The 22,218-nt window shown below is 44.3% G+C and overlaps 1 protein-coding gene across 3 annotated transcripts in view; it reads left to right on the top strand.

Moving 5' to 3' along the window:
* SUGCT (succinyl-CoA:glutarate-CoA transferase) overlaps nucleotides 1–21,591 on the top strand; it is a 424,036-nt gene extending 402,445 nt beyond the window's left edge. For all 3 annotated transcript variants that reach the window (XM_084857815.1, XM_084857811.1, XM_084857813.1), the window contains one exon: nucleotides 20,456–21,591. In XM_084857815.1, the coding sequence (XP_084713941.1) occupies nucleotides 20,456–20,619 (164 nt within the window). In that variant the 3' untranslated portion in view covers nucleotides 20,620–21,591. The remainder of the gene's footprint in view (nucleotides 1–20,455) is intronic.
* Nucleotides 21,592–22,218: the final 627 nt, after the last annotated feature.

Below are 22,218 nucleotides of genomic sequence, written 5' to 3'. Positions count from 1 at the left end.
CTTGGCATTCTTTGATGGATGCAGTATCTGAAAAGTTCAGAGGAATGCTTTTGAATCCGGGAACACAACCCAGAGTATTTCATTTTAAGGTATTTTCCCCTGCAAGTGGATGAACAAGCATTACAAGCATGCCCTCCACCTGTAAGATCCTGTTATATGGCAGGTAACAAGGGAATAGTCAGTGCATTAAAATGAAATCTGCACATTGAATCTGGCAAAGAACAGCTGGTGTAGAAATCAGCATGAGAATCAGAGCAACCTGGGAAAGGCATTCGAGTTCACATTAAACATTTTTGCATGCTTGCTGGGTAGACGGGTGACTCTGAACTTCGCACGTTTTTATATAGCTGAATCTGATGGGAAGGGTTCTCTGCAAGTAGGCAGCCATGTTCAAATGAGATGTTCAGTGAAAAGATTAACAGCAAAGGGGGGAGGGAAGAGAGAGAGTTTTACTGCTTCTCAGTACCAGGTCCATATTTTGTGTCATACATCCAGCCCCAGTGATCCTATGGAAGAGTTTTGGGGAAGCCGTTCTGGTAGAGCTCTGGAGTGGATCACAAGAGCAGGAGGCCAACAGGGATGGACTGCATCTCCATTCAAAGGTGGAGAATGTGGAATCCGGAAACAAGGGTGGTCAGAGACAGATCCTTCAGTACCCTGGACAGGTCCCAGGGAGCAGACCACTTGTTTTGATGAGGGCCTGGTGTTCACTGAATCCTTACTCCCTGGGCCTGACTGCACCTCCCAGACTCTGATGTGCAAGGGGGAGAGTCATAAAGGGTCAGCTCTTTGGCCCAGGGGCTGACACCTTTCTGCTGTCTCCTGATAAGAGCATTGCCTGTGGTGGCAAGCAGGCGGAGAGGATCAGATCAGATTTGTCTGTTCGTATGTATGGTTCTCACTCAGATCATCACAAAACAAACATGTAACAAAAGGCACTAGAGATCAATACAACAATAATGTATTTGCATAAAGTTAACACAAACCCAGGTCATATAGAATAAACTTAAAAGTTCTGGATCTCTAGCTAAAATGTACACAAACCTGAGTACGATGATATAAAATCACTCTGTAAAATGATATAAAATCACTCAGAGGATTTTGAGTCCTTTGTGGGGTGGGGATGCATTCTCACAGTATCTGACCTAGGGGCTGTGGAGGGAACAGGGGTTCTGCTTCAGGCATCTCTGGCTTGGCAAGTCCCTGGTTGCCAGGCAGAGACTCAATATCAAGACCCTTGGTGGTGCCTTGGAGGCCTATGCTACTGATCCTTCCTGAGACTTCTGCCAGTTAGCCCCTCTCCGAGTCAGTGTCCACATCGCTTTTGGTAAACCAGGTCATGACATTATTGCAGTCTTTTCCAAGCTCTGACAGGGCTGGGCTCAGGATTTTGCCACATGCTCCTCCCAGACAGGAGGAGACATTGTTGGGCCCCTTTAATCAGGGAGAGGTGAAGAGGCTGGGTCCAGTAAGAGGCTGGTGGCTTCGATTTCGGCGGGGCCGTGAATGCATTCTGGCTCTCAGTCAGAACCAGCCAGAACTCTAAAGGAGCAATCCAAGGTGCTGAACCTACTTTGGGGGTAGTCACCTTGGATAGCTCCTTTAGAGTTCTGGCTGGTTCTGACTGAAAACCAGAATGGATTCACAGCCCGACTGAAATCGGAGCCATCAGCCTCCACTGGTTGGGACGTGTATATTGAGGGTGCATCCTGGAGTCCTATGCTGTTTACACGAAGGGAAAAGAAAACACCATCTTGTACCTTTGAAAGTTTTCTCGGGATTTCTCAGTGTGGCCCCTGTTGACCCTCAAGGCCCCAACTGCCTTGCTGTCCACTGCAGTGCAAGAACATATTTATGGGGAGAACAGTTAAGATGGGGCTTGGTGCATCCACTGCCACCATTGCAGCTACCCATATCAAACACAGTTGCAGTAGCTGCAAGGTATGCTGCTGTGACTCCAGAAATCAGTCAGGAGAGCATGGCTCTTTCTGTGGATGCCGCAGGTCACACATTACTGGTCTACGTTAGAATCTACATCAAGATATATCATGCGGAGAAGATTTTGGACATCTGATCTAACATTTAGTGCAGGGGTGCATAACCTTTTTCAGCTCGAGAGCCGAAGAAGCTTTTGGGGGGGCCCCATTCCACTTGTGGGCAAAGGATGGCAGAACCAAAGCCAAAAGGGGTAGGGCCAAAAGTATCCGCTTAACCCTCATGCAGTGGTTGTAAAAAATATACACAGACATGTTTGTGGGGCATTTCACCTGTGGTGGTAAAGCACCCCCACAAACTTGTGTCTGTGGTGTCAGAAGTATGTGATATATTCCGCATATTAGAAAACTATCATAAACTGTCAAAACTTTAGGTAATAAAATAAAATATAAATAAAATATTAAAATGAAATAAAATAGAATTCATAGCAGCTACTGAAAGCCCAAAGGGTCAAAATTAACAGACAAACTAATTTTGACCCTTTGGGACCTCCATCGCCACTACAGATGCCTTTTTATTATTATTTTTTAATCAAATTTGGGGGCAGCAGGGGATGGCGAGGGTTGGATTTGGCCTGGGGGCTGCATGTTGCTCACCCCGGCTGTAAGCCTTCAGTTTCCAAAGGAAATGAGAAAGTCCCATTTCCACATGTGCAGAGGGATTGTGCTTCAACCCTTCTGATACTCTTTGACAAAGTCTCCAATCAGTTCATAATTCTGGATCTGAAACCATGCAAGAATCATGCTTGAAGAAACAGCCATGCCGGTTTGTATCCACCCCTTGTTCAACAGTTCTTTCTCGCTCATGGCTGGGTGTTCATTTCTGTTCTGGCTAGTTGACTTGTGGCCAACATTTCTCTCAAGTATCAGACAAAACAACCTCTTTTTTCATGATTGCTATACTTATGCATTGCCTTTGAAATGTATAGGAATTAATTATGGGTGGGGAGACACACATTACAAGAGACACAATATTGCCATCAAAAATAGCATCCCTCTGTCAGATGGCTTCCAGTACATGTAGCTTGTCTTGATCACCTTTAGCCTTTCCCAGCCCTCACACCCCATCATTGGCTGCCACTGGCAGGAACTGCAGCAACACGCACATCATGATATCACAACACCTCACGACACATTTTTTTAGCGGGTGGGGGAGAACTTGACACCACCATGGCCTATTTGGGTCTTGTAATTCCATTGTGTTCACACACCATAAGGGCCTTTTATTTAAGCCATGACATATTTGATGTCTATAGTGGATTCCAACCATTTTTATGGTAATTTATTTAGGAACAAAAGCCTAAATTCAACCATCACGGCAAAAGGAAGATGCATTAGCGGGTAGATTGAAGGCAGCACAGTGGGGGGAAACGCAACACACGCACTTTCTGGAAAGAAAGAGAAAAAATCAGTCAAATGTGAAACCCACAAGTGCAAGTGGCAAAGGATCAAAGGTGATGGGGTGTGTGGGAGGAAGGTGCTGCCTGGCTCCCACACTGGCTCCCAGACAGTCGATGATGGAAAAATTCTATTTAAACCAAGCACCTGCTGCTTATGATTAGAAATTCAAAATTGCGAACCCAAGTAAGTTAAAGCACTTTGCTCTACAGTTAAAGGGAATAAAAGAAGGAACTAGTCCAAAGCATCAGGAGGTGGAAAAAGTCAAGGAGAATGGGGAATTGCTTTAATGAAACTGATCTGTGCACATTGGAGATGGAATATTGCTTATGCGTGGCTGGTTCCAATCTGATTCTAATTTATCCTCTCAAGCTTTATAGTTGTCTTCTTGGATGCAAAGTCCTCTCTCTTTCATAGAGGGGTGGGGGATAAGCAAACGGGGGTTTGGATAAGTTCCTAGCCTTATACTTCATTCCTCTTCTTGGGTGTGTCTGGTTCTTGCATTTCACTTTCTCAGTCTTCCTGTAGCCTTTATGGACAAGGGAAGATGATTGCTGACTTCTTTGCCCTGGCAGAGACTAGCAAATGTTTACTGCCACAAGGAGGTAAGATGCAGGCCTCTCTGTTTTGCTCACACACGTGACCCCGTGCAACCTGATGGACTGTCTGCCTCATTTAAGAGGCTCGAGTGCCTCATCTTGCTTTGATATTTCTCAGCTCAGATGAGCTGAATATCACATGACAGGGTTTGGCAACAGACACTGGAAAGCCAGCACAATTGCTTGCCCTTCATACCGAGTTGGTATTGATCAAATTGTCAGTTTGTAAATTCGCCTGAATGGGGTCCAAATGTGGAATTTGCCCTACCTTTGCTCCTGCCCAAATCCTAATGCTGAGTGTTCTTTTAACAATTTAAAATTAAAATAAAACAGATGATTGTGTGGAATGGGAGGCAGCAGGAGAATTACAGCAGCCTGACAGATGAGCAGTCCAGTCCTATGATGGCATTCCAGCTGTTGCAGCTGCAACGAGAGGACTGTACTAGAGGAGCTAAACTGGCCTGGGGTGTGAGCCAAATGGGACATAGCCACCCACAACTGTCTTGCTTGACATTTAAATGTCTACCAACCATCTATTCCCACATGATCTACAGGATATTTTCTGTTGCTGTAGTATCTTCCCTGTTTTTCCAGCCTTTGGGGGAAATGCATAAGGAGATGTTACAGCTGCCCACAGGACCCTCCCCATCCAGGAAAGTCATTTGTATTGCACAGTTGAGCTGCACGAGGTTTTCGGTTGAGTGGTTCTATTTTACTACTTTGACTGCAGCCGCCATGTCCATACCAGTCTATACATCATGAAATCAGACCTAGATTAGTGTCTCAGCATCTGGGAGTTCCAGGAGATGATTTCATGATGAGTCTAAGCAGCAAATATGGGGCTGATAAGAATCATAAAGTGGCAACTCAACCAGGTGGGTGGTGGATGTTTCTGAGTTACCTCCTGAGGCTGGAAGCTCAACATCCAGTCATAGAATCATAGCATAGTAGGGTTGGAAGGGGCCTATAAGACCATTGGGTCCAACTCCCTGCTCAGTGCAGGAATCCATGTCAAAGCATCCCTGACAGATGGCTCTCCAATTTCATCTTGAATGTCTCCAGTGTGAGAGGCCACACTACCTCCCTAGGTCATTGGTTCCATTGTCATATTGCTCTAACAGTCAAGAAGTTTTCCTGATGTTAGCCGGAATCTGGCTTCCTGTAACTTGAGCCCATTATTCCGTGTCCTGCACTCTGGGATGATGGAGAAGAGATCCTGGCCTTCCTCTCTGTGAAAACCTTTCAAGTACTTGACGAGTGTTATCATATCTCCCCTCAGTCTTCTCATCATTCTCCCCCTATTTTTGCATATTAGCAATGTTGCAGCAAGACCTCCAAATAACCAACCAGAGCACAGCAGAGTGACAAGGATGTCAGGGCAGCAGAAACAAACACTATTTTGTTCCTGTAGCCTAGGTGCTGCTATGATTCAAGTGAATTTATAATGTGAAACTGCACATGGTCTGGGTATGTATTTATTTATTTTTACAAACAGGGTTGGCAAACAGGTTTGTTGTTGTCCTAACTTATTAGGAATATTGAACCGGTTGCAAAGTATGGAGTGGCAGGGATGGGGGGAGGGAGCAGAAATGTGAGTAGCATGCAAGTAAGAAAATGTGTGTCATTGTGTGCATGTTGTGTGTATGAAAGAAAAGAATGCAAATGGCATTCCAGAGTTTTCACACACCACCTTTTTAAAAACCTTTCTGTCTTTTTTTTTTTGTTTTCCAAGAGATTTCACGTAATCTGTGAGAAAGACATTGTCATGAATCTTCAGACAAAGGCCCAACTCATACAGAAAGGTGGACAAAAAAAAAAGGCCTTCTAGTGTTTGTTTACATTTAAAATCCAATTTATTGTAAAGAGGGGTAAAAGCATGACTTGAAAATAATTCGACACACCTGATGTATTTTAAGGAAAAGCCTTCATCGAGGGAGAAATTCAGGCTGCAGTCCTGTGCCTTGGAGTAAGTGCCATTGAACTCATTACTTCTGAGAAGACATACATAGGGTTGCATGTAAAAGGATTAGAAGCCTGGCCTTTCCCAATCTGATGTCCTCCAGATGTGTTGGACTACAACTCCCAGCCAGCCAGAATGAGTAAAGTAGTATGGGGACCTTTGGTCACCCATCAGTCCAGTGAATGCTGTAGAGAGAAACCATATCGGTTATTGGAATTCTTTGGTTCAGTTCTTCCCACACTGATGCCATTCTCTAGGGCCCAGTACCACTGTCATCAGAGGGAGCCAAGTCAGCCAGCCTAGGAATGGGAGAATCAAGGAGGCTTGATTTTGTTGCGTTTCTCCATGTGCATTTTGGCGCACATTCTCAAAGCAGGTATCCAAATATGTATTCCCCCCCCATTGACTAAAGTATGAAAATGCTTGTGTGTCCCCCTTGCACATATTCAGAGTGTGCATTTGTCTGATCGACACATTTTGGGAACACAATCACAAACTCAGTGATATGTGAGCTTTGCACAAAAATCTGTTTGTGTTTGAAGCAAGTTCTGATGTTTAACAAACTGAAATGAAATTCTCCTACAACCCTAAGGCAGCCTATCCACATGGGTAATGGTAGTGGTCCCCATGCCCCTCCAGAAATACATGAATTGAGCCACAGGTAGAGATGTGAAGGCCTGGGAAAAAATCAAGGGGAAACAGGAAAAAAAGTTTGTTTAGGCAGATATTGAAGACCCATCCATTAACGCAAGCCTTTCCTGATTAGCGTCGCCTTCTATCTTGTTGTTGTTGTTGTTCAGTCGTTCAGTCGTGTCCGACTCTTCATGACCCCATGGACCATAGCACGCCAGGCCTTCCTGTCCTGCGCTCTCTCCCGGAGCATGCTCAAGTTCATATTCATTGCATCCGTGATGCTATCTAGCCATCTCATCCTCTGCCGTCCCCTTCTCCTTTTGCCTTCAGTCTTTCCCAGCATCAGGGTCTTTTCCAGGGAGTTTTCTCTTCGCATTAGGTGGCCAAAATATTTGAGCTTCAGCTTCATTATCTGTCCTTCCAATGAGCACTCAGGGTTGATTTCCTTTAGGATGGACTGATTTGACCTCCTTGCAGTCCAGGGGACTCGTAAGAGTCTTCTCCAGCACCACAGTTCGAAAGCATCAATTCTTCGGCGCTCAGCCTTCCTTATAGTCCAGCTCTCACAGCCATACATTACTACTGGGAAAACCATAGCTTTGATTAGACGGACCTTTGTCGGCAAGGTGATGTCTCTGCTTCTTACTATGCTGTCTAGGTTGGCCATAGCTTTCCTCCCAAGGAGCAAGCGTCTTTTAATTTCATGGCTACAGTCACCGTCTGCGGTGATCTTGGAGCCCAAGAAAGTAAAATCTGTCACTGCTTCCATTTCTTCCCCTTCTATATGCCAGGAAGTGATGGGGCCAGATGCCATGATCTTCGTTTTTTGAATGTTGAGTTTCAAACCAGCTTTTGCACTCTCCTCTTTCACCCTCAACAAGAGGCTCTTGAGATCCTCTTCGCTTTCTGCCATTAGGGTGGTATCGTCTGCATATCGGAGGTTGTTGATAATTCTCCCAGCAATCTTAATTCCGACCTGTGATTCATCCAACCCGGCATTTCTCATGATGTACTCTGCATATAAGTTAAATAAGCAGGGTGACAATATGCAGCCTTGTCGTACTCCTTTCCCAATTTTGAACCAATCGGTTGTTCCATGTCTGGTTCTTACTGTTGCTTCTTGACCCTCGTACAGGTTTCTCAGGAGACAGGTAAGGTGGTCTGGTACTCCCATCACTTTAAGAATTTGCCACAGTTTGTTGTGATCCACACAATCAAAGGCTTTAGCGTAGTCAATGAAGCAGAAATAGACGTTTTTCTGGAATTCTCTTGCTTTCTCCATGATGCAGCGAATGTTGGCGATTTGATCTCTAGTTCCTCTGCCTCTTCTAAACCCAGCTTGTACTTCCGGTAGTTCTTGGTTCGCATACTGCTGAAGCCTAGCTTGTAGGATTTTGAGCATCACCTTGCTGGCATGTGAAATGAGCGCAATTGTGCGGTAGTTTGAACACTCTTTGGCGTTGCCCTTCTTTGGAATTGGAATGTAAACTGACCTTTTCCAGTCTTGTGGCCTCTGTTGAGTGTTCCAGATTTGTTGGCATATTGAATGCAGCACTTTAACAGCATCATCTTTTAGGATTTTAAATAGCTCGGCTGGAATACTGTCATCTCCGCTAGCTTTGTTGTTACTAATGCTTCCTAAAGCCCACTTGACTTCACTCTCTAGGATGTCCGGCTCAAGTTCAGTGACCGCACTATCATGGCTATCAGGGACATTAAGATCTTTCCTGTATAGTTCTTCTGTGTATTCTTTCCACCTCTTCTTAATCTCATCTGCTTCTGTTAGGTCCCTGCCTTCTTTGTCCTTGATCATGCCCGTCTTTGCACAAAACGTTCCCTTGAGATCTCCAATTTTCTTGAAGAGATCTCTAGTCTTTCCCATTCTGTTGTTTTCCTCGATTTCTTTGCATTGTTCATTTAAGAAGGCCTTCTTGTCTCTCCTTGCTATTCTCTGGAACTCTGCATTCAGTTGGGTATATCTTCCCCTTTCTCCCTTGCTTTTCGCTTCCCTTCTTTCGTGAGCTACTTGTAAAGCCTCATCAGACAGCCACTTGGCTTCCTTGCATTTCTTTTTCTTTGGGATGGATTTCGTTGCTGCCTCCTGAACAATGTTACGGACCTCCGTCCATAGTTCCTCAGGCACTCTGTCTATCAGGTCTAATCCCTGAAATCTATTCCTCACTTCCACTGTATATTCATCAGGGATATGATTTAGGTCATACCTGAACGGTTTAGTGGTTTTCCCGACGTTCTTCAATTTAAGCCGAAATTTTGCAAGAAGCAGCTCATGATCTGAGCCACAGTCAGCTCCAGGTCTTGTTTTGACTGACTGTATGGAGCTTCTCCATCTTTGGCTGCAAAGGACATAATCAATCTGATTTCGATATTGACCATCTGGTGATGTCCATGTGTAGAGTCGCCTCTTGTGCTGTTGGAAAAGAGTGTTTGCTATGATCAGCATGTTCTCTTGGCAAAACTCTATTAGCTTTTGTCCTGCTTCATTTTGTACACCAAGGCCATGCCTGCCTGTTATCCCGGTGATTTCTTGACTTCCTACTTTAGCATTCCAATCCCCTATGATGAAGAGGACATCTTTTTTTGGTGTTAGTTCTAGAAGGTGTTGTAGGTCTTCATAGAACCGATCAACCTCAGCTTCTTCGGCCTCAGTGGTTGGGGCATAGACTTGAATTACTGTGATGTTGAATGGTTTGCCTTGGATTCGTACTGAGATCATTCTATCATTTTTAAGATTGTACCCCAGTACTGCTTTTCCCACCCTTCTCTTGACTATGAGTGCTACTCCATTTCTTCTAAGGGATTCTTGCCCACAATAGTAGATATGATAGTCACCTGAATTAAATTCGCCCATGCCTGTCCATTTTAGTTCGCTGATTCCCAAGATGTCGATGTTCCATCTTGCCATCTCATGTTTGACCACCTCCAGCTTACCTTGATTCATTGATCTGACATTCCAGGTTCCTAAACAATATTGTTCTTTACAGCATCGGATTTTCTTTTCACCACCAGACACATCCACAGCTGAGTGTCCTTTCAGCTTTGGCCCAGCCGCTTCACTCTTTCTGGCGCTACTTGGAAATACCCTCTGCTCTTCCCCAGTAGCATATTGGACACCTTCCGACCTGAGGGGCTCATCTTCCGGCGTCATCTCTTTTAGCCTTGTGATATGTTTCATGGGGTTTTCTTTGCAAAAATACTGGAGCGGGTTGCCATTTCCTTCTCCAGTGGACCACATTTTGTCAGAACTCGCCACCATGACCTGTCCATCTTGGGTGGCCCTGCACAGCATAGCTTATGGCTTCACTGAGTTAGAAAAGCCCCTTCGCCACAACAAGGCAGTGATCCATGAAGGGGAAGCAGTTTATAAATACTCATAAATAAATAATGGGGTGTGTGTGCTTTTTTCTAGGGACCTTTTTTGTCCTTTGGGGGGGGGGAACACCACCCATGTCCTTAAAAAACCCAACCCTCTGTATTTTCCTGATTTTCCCCTGCTTTCTGCCCATTTTTCTGTTTTGTTTTTTCCCTGCAGTTTTATATCTCTAGCCACAAGCATGCTTTTTGAGAGTATCTTTGATAAAAGAGGTGGGAAGAAGACCTGTATGTGATGTTTTCATTTGTGGTAGGGGAGAGCAATCCTATGTCCCTTAGACAGCATCTGGGGGACATAGGATTCTTCAGTTTACTGGATACAAGGTCATAGACAGGGCTCCAACCTTATAGCCAGGAAACTGCACTCCTGTCCCCCTTCCCCTCATAGCTGGCGTGGAGAGAACCACACTGGCAACCTCTCCAAACTCAGTAAATGGAGTGTGGAGATGGGGGAAGGGGGGTGTTCCTGGGGAGGAGACTGGGATGGATGGCTTATGCCTTTTCCTATTGCCACCCCAGTCTCCTTCCCTTCCCCGCCCTGAAGCTTCTGCTAGATGGGCAAAATCACCCATCTATCTTAAATGCAGCACGGGAGGCACAAGGTACCTCCTGCTCTGCACAGGATACCTGTAAGCCTCCGAGTTTGGGGGCTTACAAGTATCCGGGGCTCAACCCCTAGGATTGTGCCCTTAGTCACTGAAGAGTGTGATTCCCTGGTTCGAATCTTGCACTAGCCATGAACTCACTAGGTGGTTTTAGGCAAGCCACTATCTTTCAACCTTAGTCAGATAATACTGTCCCAACTTACAGGGTTGTTGTAATGGTTGCTGTTAAGTGCTATGATATAGAACATAATGTAGAAGATAAGTCTTGTTCTCGCAGATCAAAACTTACACTTAAATCTTTTGTATGATGCAAGCTCAAAAACAATGCTTTGCTGATGAATCAGTTCACCCATCTAGCAATAAACCTTCCTGTTGAGAAATCAAGTGATCATACGTGCATGTGAAATAGCCCTTCTGTTTTGAAGCAGAAAGTATGTTCTGTGCTTTCATTTATTTTCACAATGCATGTGCACACATAATTTATTCTGTTTTGTTTTTTATTACCTGAGTGACAGTGGTGTCCTATAATGTACCCTGGCATCATTGGTTGGGAAGGATTTTGCCACAATGCAGAGTGCAAGGTTTAGTGGTGGACAGATGTGTCTAAGTCCTGTTTCTCCACGTTTCCCAAAATATGACTGTTCCACCCCCTTTTCATGTGGATTTTTAGGAAATTAACCTTTTAAAAGGCCTAAAAAGTCACACAAATTCTCAGGGCATTTTTTTAAAAATTAAAAATGTTTTAAAAGTACATTTAAAAGTACAAAGTGATCCAAGGGCTGAATTTCTTCTGTTATTCTTTACAGAAATTAGCTGCCAAAGGAGTAGAAAGCATGGCTCCTGCAGCATGCATTAAAATGGTGCTGTGCATATCCCCCTGAGAGTGACAGAACTGACAATCTGACACCAGCCTTAGGGAGATTGTACAGAAAAAAAACCTATGGCTACTGCCACGGACCCAAGGGGCCAGCTGTATTTTTTTCTGTACTATCTCCCTGGCAGTCTACCAGGGACATTGTATTGGGGCGGGTGGAACATGGCTGGCCTGGCAGCTACCATTTTCCCCCTGTAAACTCTCTCTCTGACTGGTGGTAGATCATCGGTCCTCCCACTGCCGGGGGATATTCACAGCAGCATTTTCAGTGTGCACAGCCAGAGCCACACCTCCTGTTAAAAAAACAAAACACAGAACCACCCCCTTAGGAATCTGCCAGGAGTGCGGATTCTGAAGTGGCCCCACATCCGAATTGGCAGCGAGTTGCAAAACAGGTGAGTCCTCTTTGAAATGTGGACTCTCCAAATCCCTCCCTCCTCAAAATTCCTCATGGTTTGAGAATAACCACCTATAGCGATGTCACAGGAGTCCGAAGGGGGATGGAGTCTGGCAGACTCCCCCACCACTTGGCCCCCAAGACCCTGCTCGCTGAGTCTCCACCATTTACCTCACCTGCTTGGCACACACTCATGTGGTCCGCAAATGCCTGGCAGCCGGCTGGCCCCTTGCCGAGCCACCATTTTGTGCAAAATGGCAGCTCAGGGTTTTATGGAAAAGTAATGTTACATAAATGGCTGCCGTAAAGGGGCTTGCATGGTGCAGTGAGTGAGGGCGAGTGGTGGCAGCAAAACCAAGTGCGGGTGAGCCCATCCATCGCTAGCGACCATGCTTGCAGTTCTCAAATTTCAAGCTTGAAATCTTCCAAGACTACATAAATTGAAACTGTTCATTAAAAGGGAAATCTATGCCTATTTGACATATTGATAGAAAGGCATGGTGGAATTAGATTTCTATCGATCGTTCAGAAACACACCAAAATTATACAGTCATTTTGGAAAAGGTGAGAAAGTAAAGGGAAGGGAATGTCTCATCTAACAGCTGTACTGGTACAGGATAATATATAATATATGTGGTGCAAGGGAAGGGCCATAGCTCAGTCAAAAAGCAGGAAGCCCCATGTGCTCTCCCTGGCGTCTCCACTCTCCAGTTAAAATTGTCAGATAGCAGGTAATAGGAAAGGCCTGGGCTTGGGATCCTAGAGCAGCCTTCCCCGCCCTGGTGCCCTCCACATGTTTTGGACAACAACTCCCAGTATTCCTGACCATTGGAAAATATGGTTGGAGCTGATGAGAGTTGAAGTCCAAAATATTGGGAGGGTACCAGGTTGGGAAAGGATGGAATAGACAATGTGGTCCGCACGTCACACTGAGTCATGGTGCGTTGTCACCATGGGTGAGTACAGGGTGGCTTAGTGTGATGCCTGAATAGGGATGTACGAAACGACTTACCTGTTTTGTTCCATGACATCCACGGTGGGGGGGAGGCGCGCCATCCCTCCCCCAAAATCCTTGCCGGCCAGCTCCACTCCGCAGCGACTCCATGGAGCCGCCGGCCGGGGCTGCCCGCAGCGACATCTGGCCACTGCTGGGCTGCGCAGGGACGCAAATGGTGGCCGCCATAGCTGCCGCCATTTGCATCCCTTTTTTTTGCCGTGATAGGCTACGTAAATATTTACGTAGCCTATCATGGCAAAAAAAGTGAATGCAAATGGCGGCAGCTACGGCAGCTGCCATTTGCGTTCCCTTTTTTTCCTATGGTAGGCTACGTAAGTATTTACATAGCCTATCACAGGAAAAATCGTGAAGTGAATGGCGGCCGCATCTGTGGCCGCCATTTGCAAAGTAGCGCAAATGGCACCAGGTAGGTGCTCTGTTTCGTGCACCTTTTGTGGGGTGGTGGGGCAAGGGGGCTTTGTTCCACCACAGATTTCGGGGGGCTAAATGCACTGGCATTCAGCCTCACTGAGATCTGTGGCGGAATTCTCCGCCATCCCTATGCCTGAAGCCACCTCAGCTTTTCATCTGAGGGTTCTTTTTTGCAAACAAGTCACCCTGAGAACCCATAGCTTGTAGTAGGGTTGTTTAGGGTGGCTTGTTCTTAGGGTAGCTTGTCATGACGTCTGAACCTGGCACAGTTGCTTCAGCGTGGGTTGTTTAGCATGGTGAGAGAGTCACCTAGCAAGCGTGATGAAGAACTCTGCAGGCTGTTCCTTCCGATCTCGCTTGTTCCACTGCCATCCACCCTCCTCCGCTGCTGTCAGTGCTGTCAGTGTCCACCCCTTCACCGATAATGCACTGACACTTGGCAATGTCCCTATTGTGTTGGCAGCCCCTTTTTCCCTGGTCCTTAAAAATTGCACAAATGGATTCTTTTTTTCTATTCTTTTTTAAATGTTTCCCTTTGCTCCTACACAAGTGCGCACATTCGCAGGACCACAGCAAGGCATATTATCCTGTTTTATTCACATGCTTCATTAACTGTTAAACTGGCAAAGCAGAAATAAGCTCCACGTACTCCCTTTGTAATCACACCTGCAGCAAAAGCTCCCATCGCGGTCAGCTGCTCCTTTCAGAGCTTGCTGTCAAGGCAAGTGCCAAAGTGGCTGGGGAACTTGACAGCTGGTATTTCAACATGTTATGAGAGGGGGAATTTGACAAGTGGCATTTCAAGATGTACAGAGGGCATATTGGTGTACTTAGCTACTGTACTAGCTGCTGTACTAGCTGTACCATATACTGGTACATCTTATGCGAATGTGCACACTTGTGAAGGATTGAAGATTTCTTTTTTTAAAAAAAAATCCAATTTGCGCAAATTTGAATGACTGATTTAAAAAGATAACAATCCCATTTGCGCAAATTTGAAAGACTGAAAAAAAACCCCAATCCCATTTGTGCAAATTTGAAGGAAACCCCCCCCCTCCAGTTGCTAACATTAAAGTTGCTCACAAAAGAGGTTGTGATTGGGGGGCGGTGAGGAGAGTTTCCATCCATAGGAAATACGAGCTCTGAAATTTTGTGCTTTGCAATCTTTTGATTTAACAGCTATGTAGTTATTGGGTAGGGATGGGAAACTCTCAGCCGGTGGGAATGTGAGGATCCTAGAGGGGTTGTGCTGCAAAAGTAGCTGGGATAAGTGCCAGGAGCAGGCAGAAGGGGTGAGAGGAAAGAAGCTACGCTAAGCTGCCACGGGCTCAATCGTCTGTCAGAAATAACACGGGTTGTTCAGCAAACAAACAACCCATGGTAGCTTATTCTCAGGGTGGCTGAGCATGACGTGTGAACTTGCCCAGAACTGGGCCAGTTAGACCAGTGGTCCAACTTAGTAAAATGCAGCTTTATGTCATCTCAATGCCAGTCTTAATGGAATTTATCCTTGCCCCAGCTAATCGCTTATGATTCCTTTCAGTGTCTCTGGTGTACATGTACGAGCTAGTTCCATGAGATGTGGATCTGTTCGGTAGTGAGCCTCTTCCCTCCTTCACATCACTTGTGCTGGTGTTGGTGAAATTGCTCACTATATAGCTAATGTGGCACCCCATGGTGCTTGATTGAACATATTATGGGGAGGAGGTGAAGTGGGGATTCAGGTAAAGCAGTATCCAGACCAGTTTCACATTTGGAAGGCCCAGGATGCCTGGAAAGGCAACAAGTGTGCCTTTGTGTCTTCAGTATTTATCAGTACTTCCTATGACACAAATGCAGCACACGCACAACTCTAAATATATAAATATGCATATGCACAAGTGGGTAAAAATATGCTTAGTCACCAACACGGTAGCCTTATATCTGCACTGTTATATGAGATCGTGAAAAGGAATGCTGGTGTGTTGTGCCTTTTAAATTGCCCAGTTCCTACTTTCCAGGAACAGAAAAAAATATAAATGAAAATTGAGAGAATCCTGAATAATAATTTTAAAAATTCTGATATATACACACAGAGTTCTAGCAAATCTGTTATTTATCAAACAACTCCCTCCCGCTCCCAGGAAAATCAATGGATTTAAATGTGTGTTTATGAGCACATGCAAGTGTCAAAGTAATCTGGGCAATCAAGCTGGCTCTTGGTGTTTGGGAAAGGGTTGGTACATGTCCCTGCCTTTTCCTTTGTTCTCTTTCTTCTCAGAAATCCTCCATTAAAACTCCTGTACTGTTTAGCCTTTTAAAAAAGAAAGAGCTCTTTAATCTTGTTGGGACTTCATGTAGCAAAAGGATGCTTCCACTGTCTTATCTGCCTTTTATATCTTACGTTTTAATGGGTTCTGTGTCCTAACTTTATGGCTTTGTTTGGCGCCTGGGATGTTATGGCAGAGCGGCGCCAAATAAACAAAATTTATTATGATGATGTGGTGTTCAAGTACTAGGAAAAACGCGGAGACAATTCGGTGCTATAAGTATAACTGATAGAATGTTTATCTGAAGCCCTATGAAACCTTGGAGCGTATATCTTAGCAACTCGCAAAAGAATTCAAAACACAGTGATGCGTAGAACTTTACATACAGTAGAATGCAAGTACATTTCTCTGGGAAAAAAAATAAATATTCCAAATACTTTATACAAGATTAGTTTGTCAAGATGTAGTCTTGTGAATAGATTAAGTGATTGTCCCTCATGATCCCTTGTGTAGCAGAGACGCGGGGCATGTTGTATCAGTGGAGATTTGGGGAGAGCTTGTACCATGGCTTTTCACTTTCTGAAATAGATGAGGGGTGCACTGATTGTGCCTGCCCAAGCCCTATTTCCTTTCTCACACGTGCAACACATGGCTTGTAGAATTTGGACTGCGTTTTGATCCATGCCTCAAGTGTCCAACGCCTCTGGCCTTCACAGCCTGCAGACTCGTCCCTCCAAGGCCTGAGGGCACTCGTGGAGTGCATCCACTGCGGGTTTGAAAGGACCAGGGCTATGCAGCAAGATCCTTAGGCAGGGTTCTCCTGCAAGCCATACTGTGGACAGGAACAAATGCAGGTTGAGCACCCATGATATGCTCCACACAGATGAACTTGCACATGCAGTGTGGGTCGCTGCCAGAAATAAAGGGGGAGGGCTTCTCTTTCCTGGCCAATGTTGGGTCAAGAATTTTCAGGCAGGTGCTGTGTGCATATCTCCTCAAGCAGCCACAGTGAGACAGTGTGATCATGCGATTCCTGGAGGAGCCATCACGGTTGTCGGTTGCCGCAAAAACAACGAAGGGTGCAGCCCTATGCTCATTTAGACAGAAGAAAAGTCCTACAATTCCCAGCATGCCCCAACCAGCCATGCTGGCTGGGGCATGCTGGGAGTTGTAGGATTCCCCCCCCCATCTCAACATGCATGGGATTGTGCCCTAAGAATTCAGTACCACAAAGACTAGCACATGTATTATGATATAAACTTGACCCAGGAAGACCTGAGTTCAATACCTGCCCAGTTATGAAGCCCACTGCGGATGGGGGCACTTGGAGAGCTCATTGGGATAAATCTAGACTAAGTTTGTTGCACTTAGTTCTCAGTGAAACCAATGGGACTGAAGTCATGGTGAACTTGTCCCACTGATTTCAGTGGGGCTGAAGTGCAACTGACATACAGCACAATCCTATGGGTGTCTACTCAGAATTAAATCCCACTGATTTTAATGGGTAGTACTCTCAGGTAAGTGTGTACATTGGATTGCAACCAGCCTAACCTGCTTCACAAGGTCATGGAGAGGATACAGTGGGATAAACCCAATGCAATGTGGCAGCAGATCTGGGAAGAGACAGCTTTGCCATTGATACTCGTTAACTGATGGCATCCAGTTAGACAACTGCAGTGCATTGCACATAGGGCTGCCCATGGAGACTACTCAGAAACTATGATTATTTCAAAATGTGGCTGCTAAATGACTGGCCAGAATTGGTCATTTGAAACACATCTAGCCAGTTTCAAACCACCTTTCCGACTCTGAACACAATTCAAATTGCTGTTTTTAATCTTTAAACCCCAGTAGGGCTTTAGAGTACCCCCACTCCCAGAGCTGCTCTCCTAACACCCCATCTCATCAGTTTCTAATACCAGACTTTAAGAAAAAAATGCTCAGGCTGTTAACAATCTGTCAGTTTGATGCCATTTTATGTATTATTTTTAGTTTGCTTTTTGCTGGCTTTGGGGGTAGTATTTTTATGTACTGCGTTTTTAATGTTATTGTGTCATTGTTTTAATTGACACTAAAAGTCCTTGCATTTAAATATATATATAAGATGGTGTGTGTGTGTGTGTGTGTGTGTGAGAGAGAGAGAGAGAGAGAGAGAGAAAGAAAGAAAGAAAGATGAATTATTTATTTATTTTATTACATTCCTATACTGCCCAATAGCTGACATGTTCTCTACTTGTTGAAAAACTGACATTCAAAGCTCTATTTTTTTATGATGATGATGGTGACGATGATTACACCTCTTTTCCTCTTGCAAGCAACTCAAAGCAGTTTACATGGTCCTATTCCTCTCCATTTTATCCTCACAACAACTCTGTGAGGTAGGTTAGGCTGAGAGACAGTGACTAGCCCAAAGTCACCAAGTAGTTTCATGGCAAAGTACGGCCTAGAGCTCCCATCTCCTGAGTCCCAGTCCAGCACTCTAACCACTACACCACACTGGCTCTATGATCCTATTTTGGGTTTGCAGTGGCACTAATACTGTTGTTGACCCATAGAACCTTCCAGCCTTGGCACTGCTGAATGTCTAATCACTACTGGTGATCACAACTAATATTCCAATCCAAACTGAGATTTCAAAGCTGATTGTTAGAAGAGTGGTCTATTCAGTTAAGATGTGAGCATGTTATGCAGGGAGTCTGTGGATAGATGCATTCCCTGCCTTCCCCCCTTTCCTTTACCAAATCAGATTTATAATCTGTGTACAAAATGTCCTTCTGGAACTCCTGTTGGAAATAATGGAAGCGAAGTCGTAAACAGAAAACCCGCAAAATTATTTCCACAGCCAGATAGCCAAGGCTGAATAGCTTTCTTAGTGGTCCTATTCCGGCAAATCCCTAGACTGAGCTGAATATTGTGTGGCAGCTGATAAAAAGATATGGAATTTGTATCATGTACATGAGTTTGGAATGTTCTGTGAGCAAATATAGAAGAGGGATATGAACCTTTCAGTAAGTGATCACCAAGGACTGTTTCTCATTTTACATTATAAACACACATAGGCACTCTTGTGATTTAATTCCTTTTTCTGAACATAGATGAAAATATATGGTTGGAATGAGAAAAAGCAACTAGTCTTGTATTCATGAAGTACGGAAGTGGCTCCATCATTGCATGGGTCTGGCTCAGAGGTACTTCTGTTCACTGATCATTTGAACAAGAAGCATGGTTTACCAGGAGGGAAGTGCTCTCTTCAGATGACTGCTTTGTGTGTCCTACCAGAAAAAAGCAAAAACAGAACAGTGGCAGGTTCTCCATCCCATCCATGGTGCATGCATCATTGTTGGCTTGGTTGGAACCATCAGCCAAAGAGCACACCTTGTGACTGTTGGCGGCACCTTTCCATTGCTTCTGTGTTCACAGGACGGATCTAAACATTCATGTACATTCCTCAGAGTCTCATGACTTAACAACCCATAGCTGAATTTGTGAACTGCCTCTGCTGAAGGCAGCATATTTTGAAGTGGTGGTGGACAGTATTAAATCTCTGGCTGTGGCATTTTGTCCTATGATGGCTGTTTCGCTCATGCACGCTGTCACTCGAGAAGCACCTGGCATGTATCAACTCACTCTTACTTCTGTCTCAGGCAGCTGAGGATAGATTCATACAGACGCCCTTTTCAGTGGATTGGTGTGTGTCTTGTGAAAGGTTCGAAATCATTGTTTAATGGATTTTTCAAGATCGGTTGTGAATGTTGGGGTCCTGTTTTGTGAATGGCTCAAATTATTCAAATCCACCAAAAAATTATTCAAATTATTCAAATCCACCAAATTATTCAAATCCACCAAAAAGCCAACTCATGTTGACTTCAGCATTTAAAAGGAGGCCAAATCTAACTTGAGTTGGAGTATTGAAAATATATTAGTGGCAAAATTTGCCAAAAGTGACAATGCATTCTCTCACCTGCAGCAACCAAATATGAGATTCGCCAGGCCGGTCTCTTCATCCTTTTTGTAGTTCTAGCTGGGACAGAATACAGAAGGATCCATCAGAAAAACAGTGTGATGATGGTGACAGTGATGGTGTTTGAGCTAGGATGCTACTAGCTGTGGGTGCAGAAACAGCTAGCGCATTCCTTCTGTGCTTTTCAGACATTTGGGGGCAGAGGGAGTGTCTCTTGCTGCAACATCCAGGGCAGTGTCAGCCTCATCTGCCCCATGAGTTTGTTGTGAAGATCAAATGGAATGACTCAGATACGCTACTCTGAGCTCCTTGGAAGAAGAGCAGGATGCAAGTGTGATTGATACATAAAATGACAACTGTTTATAATCGTTGCAATACAGTTTCAGAGGAGTTCTCTAGCTTTCCGACACCACTTCTTCAGAAGGAAAACCAAACAGTTTATTATTGTTACTGTTGGATAGAGACAATAGAGGTGCACAGCCTCAAACTCAGGGATAGGCAACCTAGTACCCTCCAGATGTTTTGGACAATATCTCCCATAAGCCCCAGCCACCATGCCCAATGGTCAGGGTTTATGGGAGTTGTAGTCCAAAGATCTGGAGGGCACCAGGTTGCCTGTCCCTGAGTTAGAGGCTACAGATCGCTATTTCCTATCCCTGCACTAACTACAGTCACACTCAAACAGCCATGTTAACAACAATAACAAGTGGGCCTCCTCTTCGCATCCAGCTCTGGGAGGCCGATGGCCCCTCCTCCAAATATGAACTCTCAGCTCACCACAATATTGTTCACAGGTGTTTTTTTCTTTCTTTACTACATTGATGCATAAGAACAAGCTTCCATGTGTAATGTTTTGCAGCGACCTCTGCTCTGTTTATAACAACCACTTCTTATACCAGTACAAGAGGGCATAATATGCAAAATTAACCATGACAATTATTGCCTTTCCATTTTCTTTTTTGACAGGGCCCGCTGTAAGGTACAGCCAGTTTGATGTGTCTGAGCCCAAACCACCTCCTCTTGTTGGCCAGCATACGTTGGATGTCTTAAAGGGGACTTTGGGCTACAAAGATGACACCATACAGGAACTACTCAGGTCTGGAGTGGTAGCTCAACATGAACTCATGTGAATGGATTTGGCTTTTGGCTCTGATGTGGAAGAAACTTCCTTGAATTCGACTAGGGTCTCTGTAGTTTTCAGAACCTAATGACAGATATGTGATTAAGTTATTCATATTATTTTTTGTTGGAATCTAAAACAAAGCCAGCACCAGAATATCAACCTGCAGGGTTTATTAGTAATACAGTTTTTCTACCTAAAAGGTATCACTATATATGTTTTCTAAAATTCAAATGCCAAGTCCCTATATGGCTAATCACTTCCCAGATGTTTTAATTCCAGGGGATACCTTTTTACCACAATTGTAATAATTGCAAGTGTTAGCTTTCCATAAAGACACATTAAAAAGCACAGATCATTGTAACGCTTCAATATTATGGTTGCAGGCCTACATTTTTTTTTTTTTTTAGAAACAAGCAATTTTTTCAGCCTGAAATCAAGATTATGAGCAAAAAGGTGGTCTCATTATTCATTTTAAACCAGAGCCTGAGCATTTTGCCAATCTCTTACGTGAGCTGAGGGCCTGGGGGTGAGGGGAGAGGCTGTTGTACATTTAAGTGAGAGCACAATCCTATGTATATGTAGACAGAAAAAAGTCCTACAACTCACAACATTCACCAGCCAGCATGGCTGGCTGGGGAATGCTAAGAGTTCTAGAACTTTTTTCTGTCTAAACATGCATAGGACTGTGCCCTTAGCTAAGTTTAAGTTCAATTTACCAGGTTGCTTGTCGAAGTATTTGAGTCCCATCTAGAGATGTGCGAATAAGCAAAACTCCAGCTCGCTGAAGTCCATCTCAAAGCTCGTTGTAACTCAAGTCCATATAAGATTGCAAGCTTTGTTTTGTTCTTTTGCATGAAATTCCTTGCATATTTTGGTGCATGTTTTTCCATATGTATGCATCAGTTGTGCTCATCTTTGAAATGTACACATTTTTCACCCATTAATTAAAGCGTACTTGTGTACACATTTTTCAAATGTACGCATTTGTTCATGTGCATTTTTCAAATGTATGCATGTTGTTGAACACGGGGGGGTTTGTCCACAAATCATATTGTAAGCTCGGAAATGTATGGATTTCGACCGTAAATTGCGTCTGGAAGGTGTGAAGTGGGTAAATCCTGATGAAAAATTATCTGAAGCAAATTTCTCATACATCCCTATTTCCATCACATTACTCTTTGATGGCAATCCTGAGATGTGCTTATGCAGTAAAATTAGTCTGTTGCATTTTCCGGGATATGTAAGGAACACATTTAAGCCCAGTTGAGTGCTAATGTGTGAATGAATGATACTGGTGATTTAGTTCCAGAAGGCTTTTTAGTTCTGCTGAATTCTGTTTGTCATATTATATGTGAATTTTCAGTTTATGAACAGAATCAGCTCCCAGGAAGCATGGTTCTGTCTTCAAACCCTGGGAGTGACTTGACTTGGGATATCCCTTTTGAGCTCATGTAAGAAGGAAATGTCAATTAAAAATTGACTTCAATTACAATTTCTGGGTAAAATTCTGACCTCCCAGTTTCAGCAATGGGAAATGAAAACATTCCATGGGATACCAAGAAATTCCTGACTTGTGTTGCTGATAACTTCCCCCTACAGAAAGTAG

Source organism: Heloderma suspectum, chromosome 5, assembly GCF_057233095.1.
Source record: "Heloderma suspectum isolate Gila_16-S chromosome 5, 16-S_ref, whole genome shotgun sequence".
Lineage (NCBI taxonomy): Eukaryota > Metazoa > Chordata > Lepidosauria > Squamata > Helodermatidae > Heloderma > Heloderma suspectum.
The sequence above is the reverse complement of the archived record's forward strand: the minus strand, read 5'-3'. Positions and strand labels throughout refer to the sequence as shown.